The 16,025-nt window shown below is 37.5% G+C and overlaps 1 protein-coding gene across 1 annotated transcript; it reads left to right on the forward strand.

Moving 5' to 3' along the window:
• The first annotated feature begins 666 nt into the window (after positions 1-666).
• On the forward strand, positions 667-13,336 carry LOC105041335 (uncharacterized). The gene is made up of 5 exons (XM_010918264.4): positions 667-1,000; positions 1,086-1,426; positions 3,729-3,944; positions 12,242-12,461; positions 12,869-13,336. The coding sequence occupies exons 2-5, from the start codon at positions 1,314-1,316 to the stop codon at positions 13,133-13,135; spliced, it is 816 nt and encodes a 271-aa protein (XP_010916566.1). The 5' UTR covers positions 667-1,000; positions 1,086-1,313; the 3' UTR covers positions 13,136-13,336.
• Positions 13,337-16,025: the final 2,689 nt, after the last annotated feature.

The following is a 16,025-nucleotide window of genomic DNA, read 5'->3' on the forward strand; positions in this document are numbered from 1 at the left end:
CAAAGAAAGAAGTAAAGGAAAAAAAAGCCTTCTTCCATATCATCCCCATTTATCCTCTCACATGATCCTCACGTGATGCCACATTACCCATTCCGAACGGTACGTAGACGGCAGACGTAATCAAGGTCGGAATTGAACCGTTCTAAAAGTTTAATGATTTGATTGTACTAAATTAAAGTTCAGGATGAAATTAAAAACTCTGAAATAATTTTAATTTTTTTTTTGATTATAATTTTTTTATATAATTTTAATAATAATTTTTTATATTATGCTTTTTTTTCCTATTATAATTTGCTATAGGTTCATCATATATAAAAAAATATTAAAATAAATTTCTTTTTAGTTGTAGAAATTATAAATCATTGGCTAATTAATCCACTAAAATTATATGCCAAATTGAATCTTGAAAAGCATGAATATGCATGCAAATTTAATGGTTAATTGAGTTTGATGTAGATCCAAATCTTATTTCCTTGGACCTGGACTTCAATTGGAATTAGTTGCTCTGGTTATTTTTTTTTTCAAAAAAAAATATTTTAGTTGAATTTAATTTTTTATCTTTTTTTTAGTGAGTTTGGATAGGGAATTAGGAATACAACTCCAATGCGGCCCGTTGACAACCTAAACTGCAAGGCCGCCTCCATCTCCATATAAAGCGTTTCTCCGCCTCTGGCCCCACCTGTTTCCTCTTGGAAGGCGGAATCCTGCCGTGTGGAAATCGCTGCGCCATTCCCCACAGGCCACGGAGTAGAGATAGCGCAGCCCAGGGTCTCAATCCCTTCGCTCCCCTTGCACCCAATCTCCTTTCCCCCCGCCGCCGGAAAGCTCCGCCGTCCCTTCCGGCCGGTGCTTGGACCTCTCAGCCATCCAAAGGTTTCCTTTTCTTTCCCCTTGCTTCGCGGATTTCTCTTTTAGGTTTCTTTTCGATCGACTTCTCCCCGCCGCCGGAAAGCTCCGCCGTCCCTTCCGGCCGGTGCTTGGACCTCTCAGCCATCCAAAGGTTTCCTTTTCTTTCCCCTTGCTTCACGGATTTCTCTTTTAGGTTTCTTTTCGATCGGCTCTTAACTCCCTCCTCATTGAATCAGGTCCTGTTATCCGGTCGGCAGAAGTAAACTCTCCATGAATCGAGGTTGCATCGCCGTAATAGCTGATAATTTCTAAAAAACTAAGGGTTTAATTCGTTCTTCCCGTTACACGTGGTTTGATTTGGAGTTCGTAGGGCGGTTCAAGAAGACAGGAGGAGCTTGTTTTTGATTGCTTGATTCGTTAAAAATTGAACCCTTTTCCCTGATTGATTACGTACTGGGTTAGAGATGCCACGGACGGTGTCTCGTTCTCCTTCATACAGGAGAAGGCGCTCTCCTTCTCCCAGGTACAGCAGCAGGAGAAGCAGAAGAGATCGCAGCCGCTCTCCTTATTCATATAGGTGATCTCGCTTGATATCACAGAGCCTCATCGTAGTCTTTTCTCTTTATTAGATATAAATTTCCCTTTTTCTAATGCATCTTGTTTCAAGAGATTCCAGCTTGTAAACTACTATATCTGTGCGTACCTTTCTGCTTCTCCTTCATAAGAATACATTGTAAGAAGGAAGACCGAATGAAAGCAAATTTTGTTTCTTCCTGTTGAAGCATCAACCCGCATGTAAGACTGATTGCTCAATCGTTTGAAGGTTTTACCAGGCTGCAGTCTTCCATTCTTTGAGTTGTATATGGTATCTGCTTGCAGTCAGGGATGGAAAATAGTGGCTATTTTTGGTTTTTATAAATGGCAATGAGGTTTCCTGTTAAACATAAAAAATTATCTCTATAAATGTAGTGGTTATGGCTTGAACTGGTGCTTGAACACTTCAAATGAATTTCTCTGAAAGAAAATGGTAATAATTTTGAAGAGCACTCTGTAGACACATGATGGTTTAAAAAACTGGTTATAATGGCACGAAGCATTTCTGTATTGATTATATTAATGTGATGATTACGGGTCGTTTGGTTTATGATTGTTCATAGGCATATTCTGATAATTGTTTGCTGCAATAGAGCCCTTTTAATTTCTTTGAATGAGATCTTGAAGTTGCAATCATTCCTTCGACGGGGTCTAATGGAGACAGAAAATTTACTGGTTTCACATTATTTTTATATTGACCAGCTCTGTGCTGAATAGTCTGCACCGGTTCTTAAGTTGCTTTTCTCTTTACCTTGAGTAACCTGGATCAATACATTCTTATGTGGTCACTTACTATCCAAGGAGGATAAGAAATCTTGCTCAAGGGGAACAATAAATCATCTTTCTGAACTTTTTTATTTGAAAATTATGGTTGTGGATCTCTTCTCAGAATGATATTTTCTGAATTGACTTTCTCTTCCAATCGAGTGTGCTTCTTTTTTTTCCTTAATCTTATATACAATTGTCATGAATTTTATCTGTATCAAAATAATCAGTTTAGTGCCTCCGTAAGATCATTTGCTGCACTTTAGATGGTTGATGCTGAAGGTTCTAAGATAATATCCCTGCTTAATAGCTCAATTACCATTGTTTTCATTGTCATTGTCATCATTCTACATATAAAAAGAGGCACAAGACTCTCATAAAGAAAAAATAATATCCTAATGAAAATGGACATAATTAAGAAAACTTGTCTTCTTAATAACAATCCAGTTGGAATTATTATTTATATACAACAAGAGGCAACACATTTTTAATGGAGGAAAAAGGATGGGATGAAAATAATGATAATGCTTACATAAATATTTTTTTTATTAATAGTAATCTTGCCAAACTTGATCTATCAACTTTGAAATAATAAAATTAATTAAATAAGAACCAGAAATTTGAATATGGGACAAAAAAGGATTATAAATTGATTACCCCTTTGTGGTTTATTCATCCTGGTTTGATGGTTCCTACCTCTTCCATGTGGAAGAATGAGATTCTAGATGGTGCCCTCAAGGAGGTTCACAATAATTAGCTGCATGTTTTTGATTTCCAGCCTATTACATATGCAGGAGTTTTAATATGATAATCATGCTTTACTTATGGATTGTGTTGGTCTGTTCTCATGGAGTTTGTTTTATATATGTTATGCAGTATTCTCTTTTGCTTTTGAGTAAATTATAGTTGTAGTGTCTGATTTTAAATGCTATGATATAATACCTGGATTGAGGGTCTTGCAGAGAGTAGCTATGCAATTTATTCAGTAGCAATCATGCTTCAGTTTCAGGGTGGTTCACTTTGTCCGTGGCTATAATTTCTATTGTCCCACTTTGACAATGCCAACAATTCTGTAGGTCTTCTAACAGTGCATCAGATTAAGGAACCTTTGATGTTTGGTTAACCATATATGTTTAATTGTGGGATTAAATTGGAACAGGAGGTTTACCTTCTCAAAGTTGCAAATGCAATTCATTCTAGATGATACATTCTGTAAAAATTAAAATTTTATAAGATTTTATGTTTTCACTGTAAAAAAGAAAAGAAATGATACATGAAAGCAGGTGGTGAGTGCTCATAGTTATCCTTTGGTTGCTTGATTTGGACTTACAAGAGTGTTTTGGTAAAAGATGGAGCATACACAGATAATTCTTAACAATGCTTGAGGTAACTGTATCTGATATATTGGAATTCCAATAGTCTAGTATTACTATCTTGTAGTTGAACTAAGATTTCATTATATCATATGCTTCAAGATTCTTTACATTGTTTCCTGATAATGTATCATTTCGTTCTTTTAGGAGAAAAAGTCGTTCTCCTTCCACAAGATGGCGTAAAAGCCGTTCGCCAACCCCTAGGAGGCGCAAAAGTCGTTCTCCATCTCCAAGGAGATACAAACGACGAAGCAAGAGCACCACAAAGTCCCCTGTAGACAAGTCTCGAAGCCCCAGTCTTGGGTCAGTAGAGCGCAAAAATTCCATTGAGAAACAAAGAAAAGAAGAAGAAGAGAAGAGAAGGTAAACACTTATGCTCTTTTTTTTGTTGGCATTTTCTGCTCAAATCTTCATGATAGTTATTATTTGGTAAGTTTCTTCTGCTATCTGTGCTCTTAATATTGCTGGTCATGCACTCTCTTTATGAAACATATTGTCCTAAAATTCATATGTATTCCTTTTCCTAACATGGTCAACAATAGTTTTTGTGGTGCTATTATGACATCCATAACCTTGTCGGTACGGTGACACTTGCGTCCAGCCATTCATGTTTGTAACAAACTAAATTTATGTTACTTTACATTTTGTGAATAGTGGTATATGAAATCTAACTACCAAGGATTCACACTCTATAATTGTTAGAAAGTGATGTAGGATTTCCAATGGAACTTGAAAATTCTCTCAGTGGCTGGATTGTAAGCAACAAGTGATTGGTGGTCACTGCAATGATAATATTGGCCTTGATGCTTTCCTGCTCAATGATTTTTTTTCCTTTTCCAATTGCATCTGATGATTTTTTTTAAATAGGACAAGCCTTTTTATTATGATTATGGACCTTGGTTGCTGGTTGTGGTTATTGACCAAATAAACAGTTAGGGGGTGTTTGGTTGGGGGGATTGGGGGTCTGGAATCGGAATTGGAATGGGTGACTCACTCCCATTCCAACCATTTGGTTGGGAAGAGTCCCATTCCGATTCCGATTCCGATTTCGGGGTGGAATGAAAATGGCTCAATCTATATAGAACTCAATCCCTACTCTCCTCTATAGATTCAAATAACATTCCGATTCCGATTTTGATTTCAATTCCAGTCACGAACCAAACGCTTCGGAAGATTTGACCATTCCGATTCTGATTCCAAGCCATTCCGATTTCTATTCCCATTCCGATTTCAGTTGCGAACCAAACACCCCCTTAATGTATTATGTTGAATCAGTTTTAACTTAAAGAAAATCCATTAATTTGGTCAAAATACCAATATTTTCAGGAGTTTATGCTTCCATGGCTTTGGCTGTAGGGTATATTTATTGCTTTCTTGATTAGGAAATCATGATTAATGTTAAACTGATCCTGAACTAATTTTCAAGCCTGCTATCATAATTTGTGAAACAGCAAGACACATATGTGTCACTAATAATCATTTATTGGAATATAAAAAATCTTATGGAACTGATACCTGTGCTGCTTTTATAGCATTTGCATTTGAATATGCATGTTCTTTTATCCCACTCCTTTTTTTTGTAGTTTTGTGGAAACATTTCATTTATATAATTATTGTGCAATGTTCAGTTGTTTGAACTTGCATGGTTTCTTAGCATTATCTCAAGTTCAGCAATAGTTCTTTAACATGTAAGTTTTTGTGTTCTGCTTCCATGATCAGTGGCTTGATCTGATTTCTAGATGAGATGTCGAGGGATGGGATGGTTTTGGCTGAGGGATGAATTATCTCATCATATTTAATCTAACATGAATTGAAAAGTTTGTGATTTTTTTTTTTTTTTTTTGCCAAGACTATTACCATACTGAATTCCATCTAGATGCAGTTTTCAGGTTCATCCTCCTTTTATTGGAGCAAAAAGTTTCAAAAAGGAAAAATAGATCAAAGGGGAGAAAAATGTTAAACTATGTATCTAATTTTGGTTGACTGGAACAAAAAGTCAGACAGTTTTGAGTAGCACTTTTAAGGATTTAAAAGGTCGTTAGGGGACTGCACAGTGCTCAGATGGATGCTGATACAAGCAATCAGCTAGGCAGATTGCTGCAAAATAATTTTAAAACAAATACAAGTGATCTATATGTATGTGAAAATAACCAAAAAAAGATAAAATGGAAAATCACTAAAATGATGATGAAATATTTAAGACATTTTTTTGTAAGAGATCATCTTAGTTAGTAACACAGCAGATTTTTCCTACATATTATCCATAATGTAAATGTATCATCTATTCCCTCTGATCTTTGGGACTGTATTGTTGCTGATGTGCACGGGGTATAGTTTGAACGGGTGCATTTGGGCTCTGCACCTCTTGTCCATCCAAAAGAAAAAGAGCATCTAAAAAATATATGCTCTAAAATTTAAGCTAAAACAACAAGCCTATATTTTTGGAGGACTATCAATACAAAATTAGAAATAAGGAATCAGTCAGTAAGTGAAATTTATAACTTTTAAGTTTTAAGTGAAATTTCTTAATATCTTAAGTGGCCCCTCCTAACACTTCACCCATTTATAAAAATCATCTATGAGTGGACTATGATTAAATTGTCTTCTTTTTTGTGATTGAAAGTTACAAAACTTTTTTGAACTTAAGATTCTCAAAAATTGTTTTCTGAAATTTATTCCTAATAATTTTAAAAAAGTTCCTGAGTCTAGTTAAAGTTCCCCACTTATATTCCATGTCCCATATCTTCCTAATGTGCATGTCTTCTCGGCATTTATGTTTCCCAACAGTTTTCAACTTTCTGTCAGACTTTGGCTATCTGAGATAAGTTATAAGTTAAACCTTAACTTTGTCTTTGGCAGCAAAAGTTATAGGTGATGGTGAATGCACAATGTGTGTCCCATCTATGTGTGCACATACTTGAGGTGACAGTTGTTTATGTCTGAACTGTTGAATGCGAAAGATCTATTCATATTTGTTTATCTGTTTTGCTGCCTTGTGGTCATGTAGTTCCAAAAATTTGTTGAGAATGGCCTCAATTTTTGATCTTTTTGAGTTTCTCATGAAGTAATTGATTGTGCATGGAACCAATGAGTTAATCACTATCTTTTTTTGAAACATAAAAGTGAGATGATGATAGTAGATGCTTGCTGTGTTATATGAGCAAGTTTCATTTTCAGCTTTCTATGCTTGCCTCCTGCACGCATATATATGCTGAAGTTGTGTAAGCATTCGATTGTAGGCTTGAAATGATTTTAACTTAATTGATATTGATTGCATTTTTTAATTGCCCGAGCTCAAGAAAAGGTGCTTGAAGTAGCTTTGAAGCATGTGGAGGATATACGTGGGGTATATAGAAAATTCAGTTTGTTTGTGGTTTCACATAATAAAGTTGACTATACTGCCATTGCTACTATTATACATGAGCAATTAATGCTATACCAATTGTCGTGACTGAAATCTGGCCTAACACTTGGCACCGAGCTAGTGAGATTGATGAAGCGTCTGACCAGATCAGTGAGGTTGGCTCAAGCTCGTGGCTGACCTTCGAGCTTGAGGAAGAAGAGCTAGATGGGGATGGCCGTTCTCGGATTAGGATTCTGACATCGTATCTGACCTGAAACAAAGAAGAAGAAATCCACTTACCGGAGTGTGTCAGGTGGGGTACCCTTTGATGCCTGTTAGACAGGGATTCCAGGGAAGCAAAGGAGATCAGAGAGAGAGAGAGATGAGTGAGTGATAGATCAGGTGTTAGATCAGCATATTTGGAGGTTCCTCAGGTAGTCTTATTTTTATATGGAGCTCGCCTAGTATCCATTGAGAGTCCATTAGTGTCTGTTGAGAGTTCGTCGGAGGAGAATCTCAACTAATCTTGGATCTCAACTGTTTGACTTTCAATCTTAACATGAAGATATTGAGTAGTGGACCAAGCTGGAACGGCCTTCTGTTGGTCGGTTCTTAACTGCCTGTGGAGTGAGGGGCCAAGTGGCGAGCTCTGTTAGGTTGGTTCTGACCAGGTTAGTTAGGGCCTGATTCGGCTTGATTTGGGTGGTGTAGTGGCCTCATGGTGGTCATTTATTGGTCAGCTTTGATTTAGGAATCACACCAACAAGCAATTTTTGATGCTATGTAACATTCTGTTCCGCCATGTGGAACATAGATATCTTCATATTTATTTGGAAGGCAGAGGATGTGTAAGCATTTCAAAGCCTCATAATAACAGTAGTCTGAAAATAAGAACAAGGCGTTGTGAATTTGCTGTTACAAATAGAAATCTTAGAAGGTTTCAAATCTATGAACTCTATGAAGCCACCCTAGAAAGAAGCTGGCAACAATAAGAAACAACATAATTCTACCCATGCCCAACCAACAAGATTCCACACCCTGACTATCTGTAGCCCACCTAAGCCCTGTGCTTCCTTTAGTTACTGTGCTCAATCTGCCGTAGTGCTTATTCATGCTTGACCTGCCTGGTCAGGGTATCCCGCACACAACATAAGTTGAGCAGGTTGTCTAGGCAGCTGCTTAAGTGTGTTAGGCCTCTTTATGCACTGGAAAAGGCATCAAGGGGACTGCCCCACCGAAGGCAGGGTGCTTGTCATCTGCCTTGAAATTTTAGTAAAGACATTGATTTTAAAAGGGAAACTAAATTGTGAATTGAGCATCACTTTTCAATTTTCGCTGACTTTAGTTTGATACCTAGAGCTCCTTTCCTCAACCATAATCTGAAGAAAAAAAGTCCTCAGCTTGTCTGCTTGGTCACTGCTACCCAAAGCTATCCAACCTCAGGCTGACTGGTCAAGTCCTGTTTGGCTCAAATATGAGCCATATTAAACATATACAAAGAATAGTACAATTATTGGAAGGTATAGTGTTTGACTACATCTCCTTTGGCCTATTTTGTATTTTGGGATATTGCTTTGATGATCGATAGATTGCATTAAGTCCTAATTCTAATTTTTGCCATTTATTTTACTAATTACTAGAACTCGAAACTCTTTGTGAGCTCAATGTTGCACTTCTGGTGACCTGTTATGATAAAAGCACATTGTCTATGGTTAAGGTTCTTCCCCGAGTTTGGTTCTTTGGATATTCCCTTTATAGTGTGGTATGTCTGGTAGAGTCTGGTGACATATCATAAATGACCATGGTACTCGGTTTTGATTAGTTTTTCTAGAATGCTGTTTGAAGTTTTGCTTTAATTTATGATTATACTTTATAAAGCTCTACTCTCTTTGTCCATCTTGCCTCCGTGATTGTGGCCGCAGCACTATTTTCAGCCATCTGCAATGTAAATATTATCAAAGATGTAGATATGGTGATGAATACTCAAAAGTGGTTTTAGGTTTTTATTTTGAGCCTTTGGTGGTTTTTACCAGCCAAATGACCTCTTTGATTGATCCAATTAAAAATTGTTTGGATATGATTTTTCCTATTATGTTCATGTCACTTATGCACCCTGATAGCTTTGCTCCAGTAAATTTTCTACTTTTTTCAATCAATTTCATGAATTTATTTGTTGGATTATTTGTGTTTTTTGTTTCTGAATGAATCTCAACTCTAATGTGCTTTTGGTAAGTTGTTTTCATTAACTAGGGTCATGGTTGGTTGTATCGCCTGGTTTAGTGCGTATTGAACCAAACAGACGGGGAGCCAGAATGGTTTGCCTTGTCGGCTTGGTAAATAGGTTGAACTGGCTCTAATTTGGTTAGCTTGGTTAAAAGGCCCTCTGGCTTGACCATTTGATTAAAACCCCCCATGTCCCCCTCTACCACTAGCATCACCATTAAGCTTCCCTTTCCCTCTCTCTCCCCTAAAAGGCTTTCAAGCCTCTCCCCCTCCCTCTTCGACTCTTTCTATTTCGGTATTTGCCCTGGAATATCATGGTACAGACCCATACCGTGCCCAACTAGCTGCTAGCCGGTATCCCCTCTGGCACCGGTTTGGCGAACCTTGACTATGGTTGTCTATGGAAATCTGTATGTTATGTTATTTCTTCTTCAGTCTCCATTATTTGTCAATTCATTCTCCCTCTAGCTGTTGTCCTTTTCTATTGGCCATCACTTTGCAAGCCCTTCCAGTTAACAGACTGCATTAGCCCTCCTCCCCCTGCCTCATTACTGCAACTGCAGTAGGTGCTCAATTAATCATAAAGGCATTGTTCACTGCTGCTATCATTGGAAATAGATTGGTATTCACCTCTTGCTAAGGAAGGAATTCATGAGGTCTTAATTTTGAGGTTGTGAAGTCCTGGTTGTAATTGTTAGCAGAAAGTCTGACAATGGCAACTTATGTCTTCGATGGTGGAAGTGTACAGAGGAGATATGACATGCAAAAAAAGTTTAACTGCATCTGAACCCTGGAAACAAGACACTGTAATTTGTGGTGAAGTCTTTTAGCATTGCAACCCCAAAGATCGCCATAATGCTAATTACAACTTTGACGTAATTGAATAACTTGTGAACCTAAACAGTTAATAAGAGATTATACTGGGGGTGCCAATGATCCAGATATTAAGCCGCATCTAGCCTGGTTCTTACACTTTCAGATCAGGCCTCTGGCTTGCCCTGTAAAAGAAAGAAACACTATGACCTATCAAAAAAAAAGAAAGAAATGCTATGTCAGGGCAGAGTACATTGTCCATCAATAATGAACTTAAAATTGACTCTTGGTTTGGTTTACCCTGTTACTTTAAGCTGTTTCTATGTATCCTACCTTGCATTGGTTTATTCATTTACAGAGTCCTAAGAATAAATACTTTCCAACTGTTTGGTTGGAAACTGGACAAAGAATGGAACAAGAGCTTGGTTTATTAATAATTTCATAAGCCGAACTGTTTGTACAGCGGTCCATATTGTTTCACCAGTACATTCTTTCTTGGCGGTCGTGTAGTCGTCAACCATGATGGCAGTTTCGTTCAAATTCTTGATTAATGAGTTTTCTAAGTTGCAAGGATTTGGGAGCATTGATCATCATGTGTATTTTCTAATTAGCAGTTATCCCTTCTTTAGATATTGCTAAAGAAAGCTTTTGAAAGGTATATCAGGTGCACTAATAATTTGGGGTTTTGGTAAATTCTTTTCTTAATGGATCTTGATAGATCTCTGTACAAAGTCTTGCATATTCCTAAAACTTTTTTGCTTTTGCAATTGGTTAAACTATCACAATTTGTAATGGGAATTATGGACTCGGATATATTTTTTGGTTCAGGTCTGGGGTGCACCTTTTGGTTTATAAAATCTGCTGATTCCATGTAGAACTAGGCAAAATCAGAAAGCAGCTGTTTTTGACATGCATTGTCTAACTAAATTTTTAAGAAATCCTTTTATGCAAACAGGTGCTGCACAAGTGCTATGGGGGTTTCTTGTAGGTCATTATCGATGACATTGGTCAAGTGATTTCTCATATTACTTGCAATAGTATGGAGATATTAGTAAGGGTGGGCTTGTCTTGGCAAAGAAGCAATTGGACTGGAGCTTTCTAATCAGGAGTGGTAGAGGATAATGACGAAAAAACAAAACTGTGAAGTGGGAATAAAGGAGCTTACCTATTGGTGATCCCAAGAAATGAGGTTTATTCTAATTTCTTGTTGGACCTCCTATTTTAAGAACCCATTCAACTGCATGCATATCATTTATTACTGCAGGATAGATGAAGAGTAAAGAGACCTGAAATCAGGTGCCAGTAAACCTGAGAGACTGCAAGGAAGAATGGGAAGTAATGTCTTTGCATCATTTGGGAAAGACAAGTAATTTGGCGATGTGTCATCTTTATTTGTGTGGAAATGCTTGCATTGAAACACATGAAATAATTATTTGGACTGTTGTTGGTTAACATTTCACAAGTAGAAAACCTTAACTGAGTTTAAGCTTCTAAAATGCGTTGCTTCAGGGACTAAATTTTGTCCTTTCAAACTACACATTTTATGTTAAGTAAGAGGGAAATGCATTGCTGGGTGGGGGTTTGACAAACAGTTAAACTGGAACAAGAGTTACTCCTGAACAATCATATTATGAAATTATAAGTTGCTTGTCTATGTGTTGTTGGGGCAGTTCAGAATTTAGTTTTTGGCTGCCTGTAGATAGTGATATGATAGAATTGTTCAGTGTCACTGGGACAGTGGTTCTTGTTTTCCTGTCATATGTAGTAAACAGCTGACATTTTTAGCTATCATCATTTTGTGCCACAAGCAAGCAGATGCCACATCCAGTTGTCTGTGCTTTGCATTTTAGTTAGAATTTGATAGTGCGAGAACTGTGCTTTAATGTGAGAATTGAAGTGTTTAAATGATTAGTTTTAAACCTGCCACAGGTTACTTGACATTCTTCTCCACTGGCTTTTCTGAAGGAGGCTACTGCTATAGTTCAACTTGTTATATATTGATGATGCACTTGGTGCCTCCTTTATCTACTGTTCTCCAGTTTGAAAACTCATTTGTTTGGATGTGGAATCTTTAGAGGTATGCCTGAAATGCATAAGCTTGTATTTAATATTATGATGATGGAAAGGAAGGCTTAGCTGGTCATGATAATCAAAGCTCATCATACTGTTTGCTGATATAGTATGGCTCTTCATCTGGCCTCAATGATATGTTTCCACATTTATGTCAGCATTAATTTAGTGAAGGGCAGTTCTTTGTCTAACATGTGGCTTGTCCTAACAGGCGTCAAAAGGAGGCAGAACTAAAACTATTAGAAGAGGAAACTGCTAGGAGGATTGAAGAGGCTATTAGGAAAAAGGTTGAAGAAAGTTTGAATTCTGAGGAGATCAAGCAAGAAATACAAAGACGGATTGATGAAGGTCGAAAGAAGCTACTGGATGAGGTTGCCACCCAACTTCAGAAGGAAAAGGAAGCAGTTCTTATTGAAGCCAGGCAGAAAGCGGTAAGTATTTTGTATGAACTTAACCTTGGTTGTGCACTTCCTGACTTTACATATAAACACACTTTAAATTTTGTAATGATCTTTGTTAGAATATTTGGTGGGCGTGAAATGCATATATCAACTTTATACAGGCTCTGAATAAGTTGTAATCAGCTGGCACATGTGTTAATTTGTGCATGCCTCTAAATTAGTTCCTGCTTGCTCTTGGTCCGCATGCACATGTTTTAATTCTTATATCTATATACAAATATTGATAACAGAATATTAGGCTTTGTATCTTGTGATCTGAAAAATTAATAGTTCATGTAATTTTTTTTTATGGATTGACTAGCTTCTTCAGAAGCTGCTTTCTTCTTTCTCTAAACTTGTCATTTGGTTGTTGGATGTGCTTTGATTGGGGCTTGCAGGAACAAGAACGGAGAGAGAGGGAGGAGTTGGATAAGATGCTTGAGGAGAATCGGAGGAGGGTGGAGGAGGCTCAAAGGAGAGAAGCCTTGGAACAGCAGCAGAAGGAGTTAGAGCGTTATCAGGAGCTAGAGCGGCTCCAGAAAGAAAGGGAAGAAGCTATGCGAAGAAAAAAAATGGAAGAAGAAGAAGAAAAGACAAACCAGTTAAAGCTGCTGGGTAAGAACAAGTCTCGTCCCAAGTTGTCGTTTGCAATTGGTTTGAAGTAATAGATTGCCAAAAATGTTTTGCACTTGTGTTTTAAGTGAAATTTCTATAATGGGTCTTTGTTGGGCCGGTACCTGTCACGGGAATAAAGTGAATGAGATGCGTCTTGTTTCCCGCTTAGTTATAAATTTATCAAGCAACTTGTGAACTATTGTTGTAAGATTTCCATTAAATCGTATATCTCATATTTTCTTTTGCTTTGCTGCTGCTTTGCATTCCTAGTTTCTTTTACAAGAGTTCACTTGTATGGAGCCTTGTGCTATGCATTCTATTGCTGTCTAGAGTTCTGCCATCACGTCGGTTCTTAAGAACTCTTGTTAAGACCCAAGATTTTAGTGAAGAGTATTCAGAGTGCTCTTTACTTCAGAAATTACAAGTTTATTTAAATGTGCCATATTGACATATGCATTGAAATAATCACCAAAGTTCCGCATCTTATAATCTTGATCCTTCCCTAAACACCCTACCACCCATGTCCGTGGAAAAGCATTTGTTCAAGGTGGGAGCATCTCAGAGTTTGGGTTGCATGAGTTGGAGTTAATTCTTGGTTCTGGTATCAAATTTTATCATTACTGATGATCTTCTTAAAAAACGTGAGAGTTCTAAATGGGTGTCTACACTCTGAGCCGGTGCTACAGAAGAGTTTGAACGCAAAGTTTACTCATAGCATAAACGTTACAGAAAGTGCTTGTTAGCTACCATGCAGGCTATCATAATGGATGATAGGTTGTGATTTTTGTTTTGATTCGTGTTCCCTTTTTGAGTGCACCAAGTGTTTCAAGTTTCTACCATCCTCTTGCTTTATGACGTGAATTCAACTCTAATATCCACTCCGCTCAGCCCTGCAATGGAGGTAAATTTTTGCTTTCTGTGGATGTGATCCGTGCAATGCTTGGTGTTTCTGGTGAATCTAGACCTCCCAGGTCCAATTTTCTCATGGCCGGCAGCAGTGGAGCTATCTGAAGGCACGGACTGGCTTCTTAATGTCTCGCTTTTTTGTTTCTGGTGAATCTAGACCTCCCAGGTCCAATTTTCTCATGGCCGGCAGCAATGGAGCTATCTGAAGGCATGGGCGGGTTTCTTGATGTCTCGCTTTTTCCGCTAGTGTGGCACAAACGATGAAACCCGGAAGCCTTTCAGGACCATGTTGTCTTGAAGCATCCATCCAGAAGACCCCATTGATTAGGACGGATGCAACACTGTGGATGTCCCATTGGATTCAAGGGCTCCACCTTCTTGAATGAGAGATCTTCATGTCACTATGGTGAGCAGCACATCATGTTGGTAGCGTGGATGTTTTTGGCTGCATTTTCTTTAGCCTGGACAGCCTATCTTCATGTTGCGAGAGAGTGTGAGAGGGTGACATATTTCTGGATACGTTCAAGTAAAATAATGGCCATCATAATGGCCATTATCAGCCATTATAAAAGGATGTGCAGGACAATGATGGAGCTCAAAAAATAACAGTTCTTTCGAGTTCTGGAGGTTGGATACGATGGGAATAAAAAAAATAGATTTTACTTTATTGAACAATAGAAAAATTAGAAGTTGTTTCTGTTGTGTTACATAACAGTGACCGAACAATTTCTATTCAGTAACCAGATACCTTGCCCATTATTTGAATATTAAAAGTTCATCACTTTTACAACTGCTAATTTGGCTACTCTATAATTAACCAACCTATTGTGTTGGGTAATAAATTCTCAAATTACACTATTTCCGTTTTACCACCTGGCAAGAAAATGAGTTACGTGTATATAGGAAGAGCCACACAGCATTACTCTTAACCTGATGCACGGTATAATGATATACAATATAGACTTAACCGAGTGTCCCCGAATCGTTATCATGGCTGTTGCACCGTGGCCGCTGTTTTAGATAGAGGAATTAAACCGTGGTATGGTGCTCTTATTATTGAGTTCCAGGGTGGAAGCCAAGGAGGGGAACAGGGGACCGGTGGTCCTGGTCCATGATTCGATCGGCGGCCGATGCTGCTATTTGCTGGCGTGGGCCCATTTGCTTTGCAGTCAACGATACAAGTGCGTGCCCTTTTTGGAGTGCCGCCTACCCGTAAAATATCCATCTACTTGAACAAAATATTTACTTTTCCGGAGTAGCAGCATTTTTTGTTTTTTTTGGGGGACAGAACAGGCTGTCCAATTCCCTGGTGTCTGTAAGTTTCATGACAGGTTTGTTGGTTCTACAATTACGGTCCATGCAAAGATCCAATACCGGAAAAAAAACCAACTAAGGTCTCATCGAGCTCTAAGTGCCTGCCATCTATGTTGTAGAGCAGACGGCTTACCATGTAAACATTCACCTTTTTTCAAAATCAAAAATAAAAAAAATATTCGCCTCTTTAGACAATCTACTACTAGGTTATGTTTGAGTTGACAGCTCCACAAATAACAATATGGCAGTGGTCAGGGCATCAGAATCTTATCTTTGAACTAGATTTGGATAGAAGATAAAAAAACTAGCACTTGAGTTTGCATTATTTTTAGCAAGCAAATCTGTTTTAAAGTCTTGCAATCAATATCCAACACAGGAAATTAGATGCTCCATCTCGAGTTGTTAACATCATACGCTTTATTGAATTAAATTTCATGCATTATATTAATCTATACTTTGCCACATATATAAGTAGGATCTTTTTAGACCTTCAAGTGCTCTCTTTTATTGGGGTTAAACAAGAAAAATTATTGATTAAAACTGTTCACTTTAGATCATCTAATAAAAAATCATCATACCATTTATTTTGATTAAAAAATTCAATAAAAATTATTATTAGGATTTTGAATGAAAAAATAATTATTATTATCTAAATTTAGTTCAAAATTTTGAATGAAAAAAAAGAAATCATCATTAACTATGACATTATGATGGCATCAC

This window comes from Elaeis guineensis, chromosome 3 (genome assembly GCF_000442705.2).
Source record: "Elaeis guineensis isolate ETL-2024a chromosome 3, EG11, whole genome shotgun sequence".
Lineage (NCBI taxonomy): Eukaryota > Viridiplantae > Streptophyta > Magnoliopsida > Arecales > Arecaceae > Elaeis > Elaeis guineensis.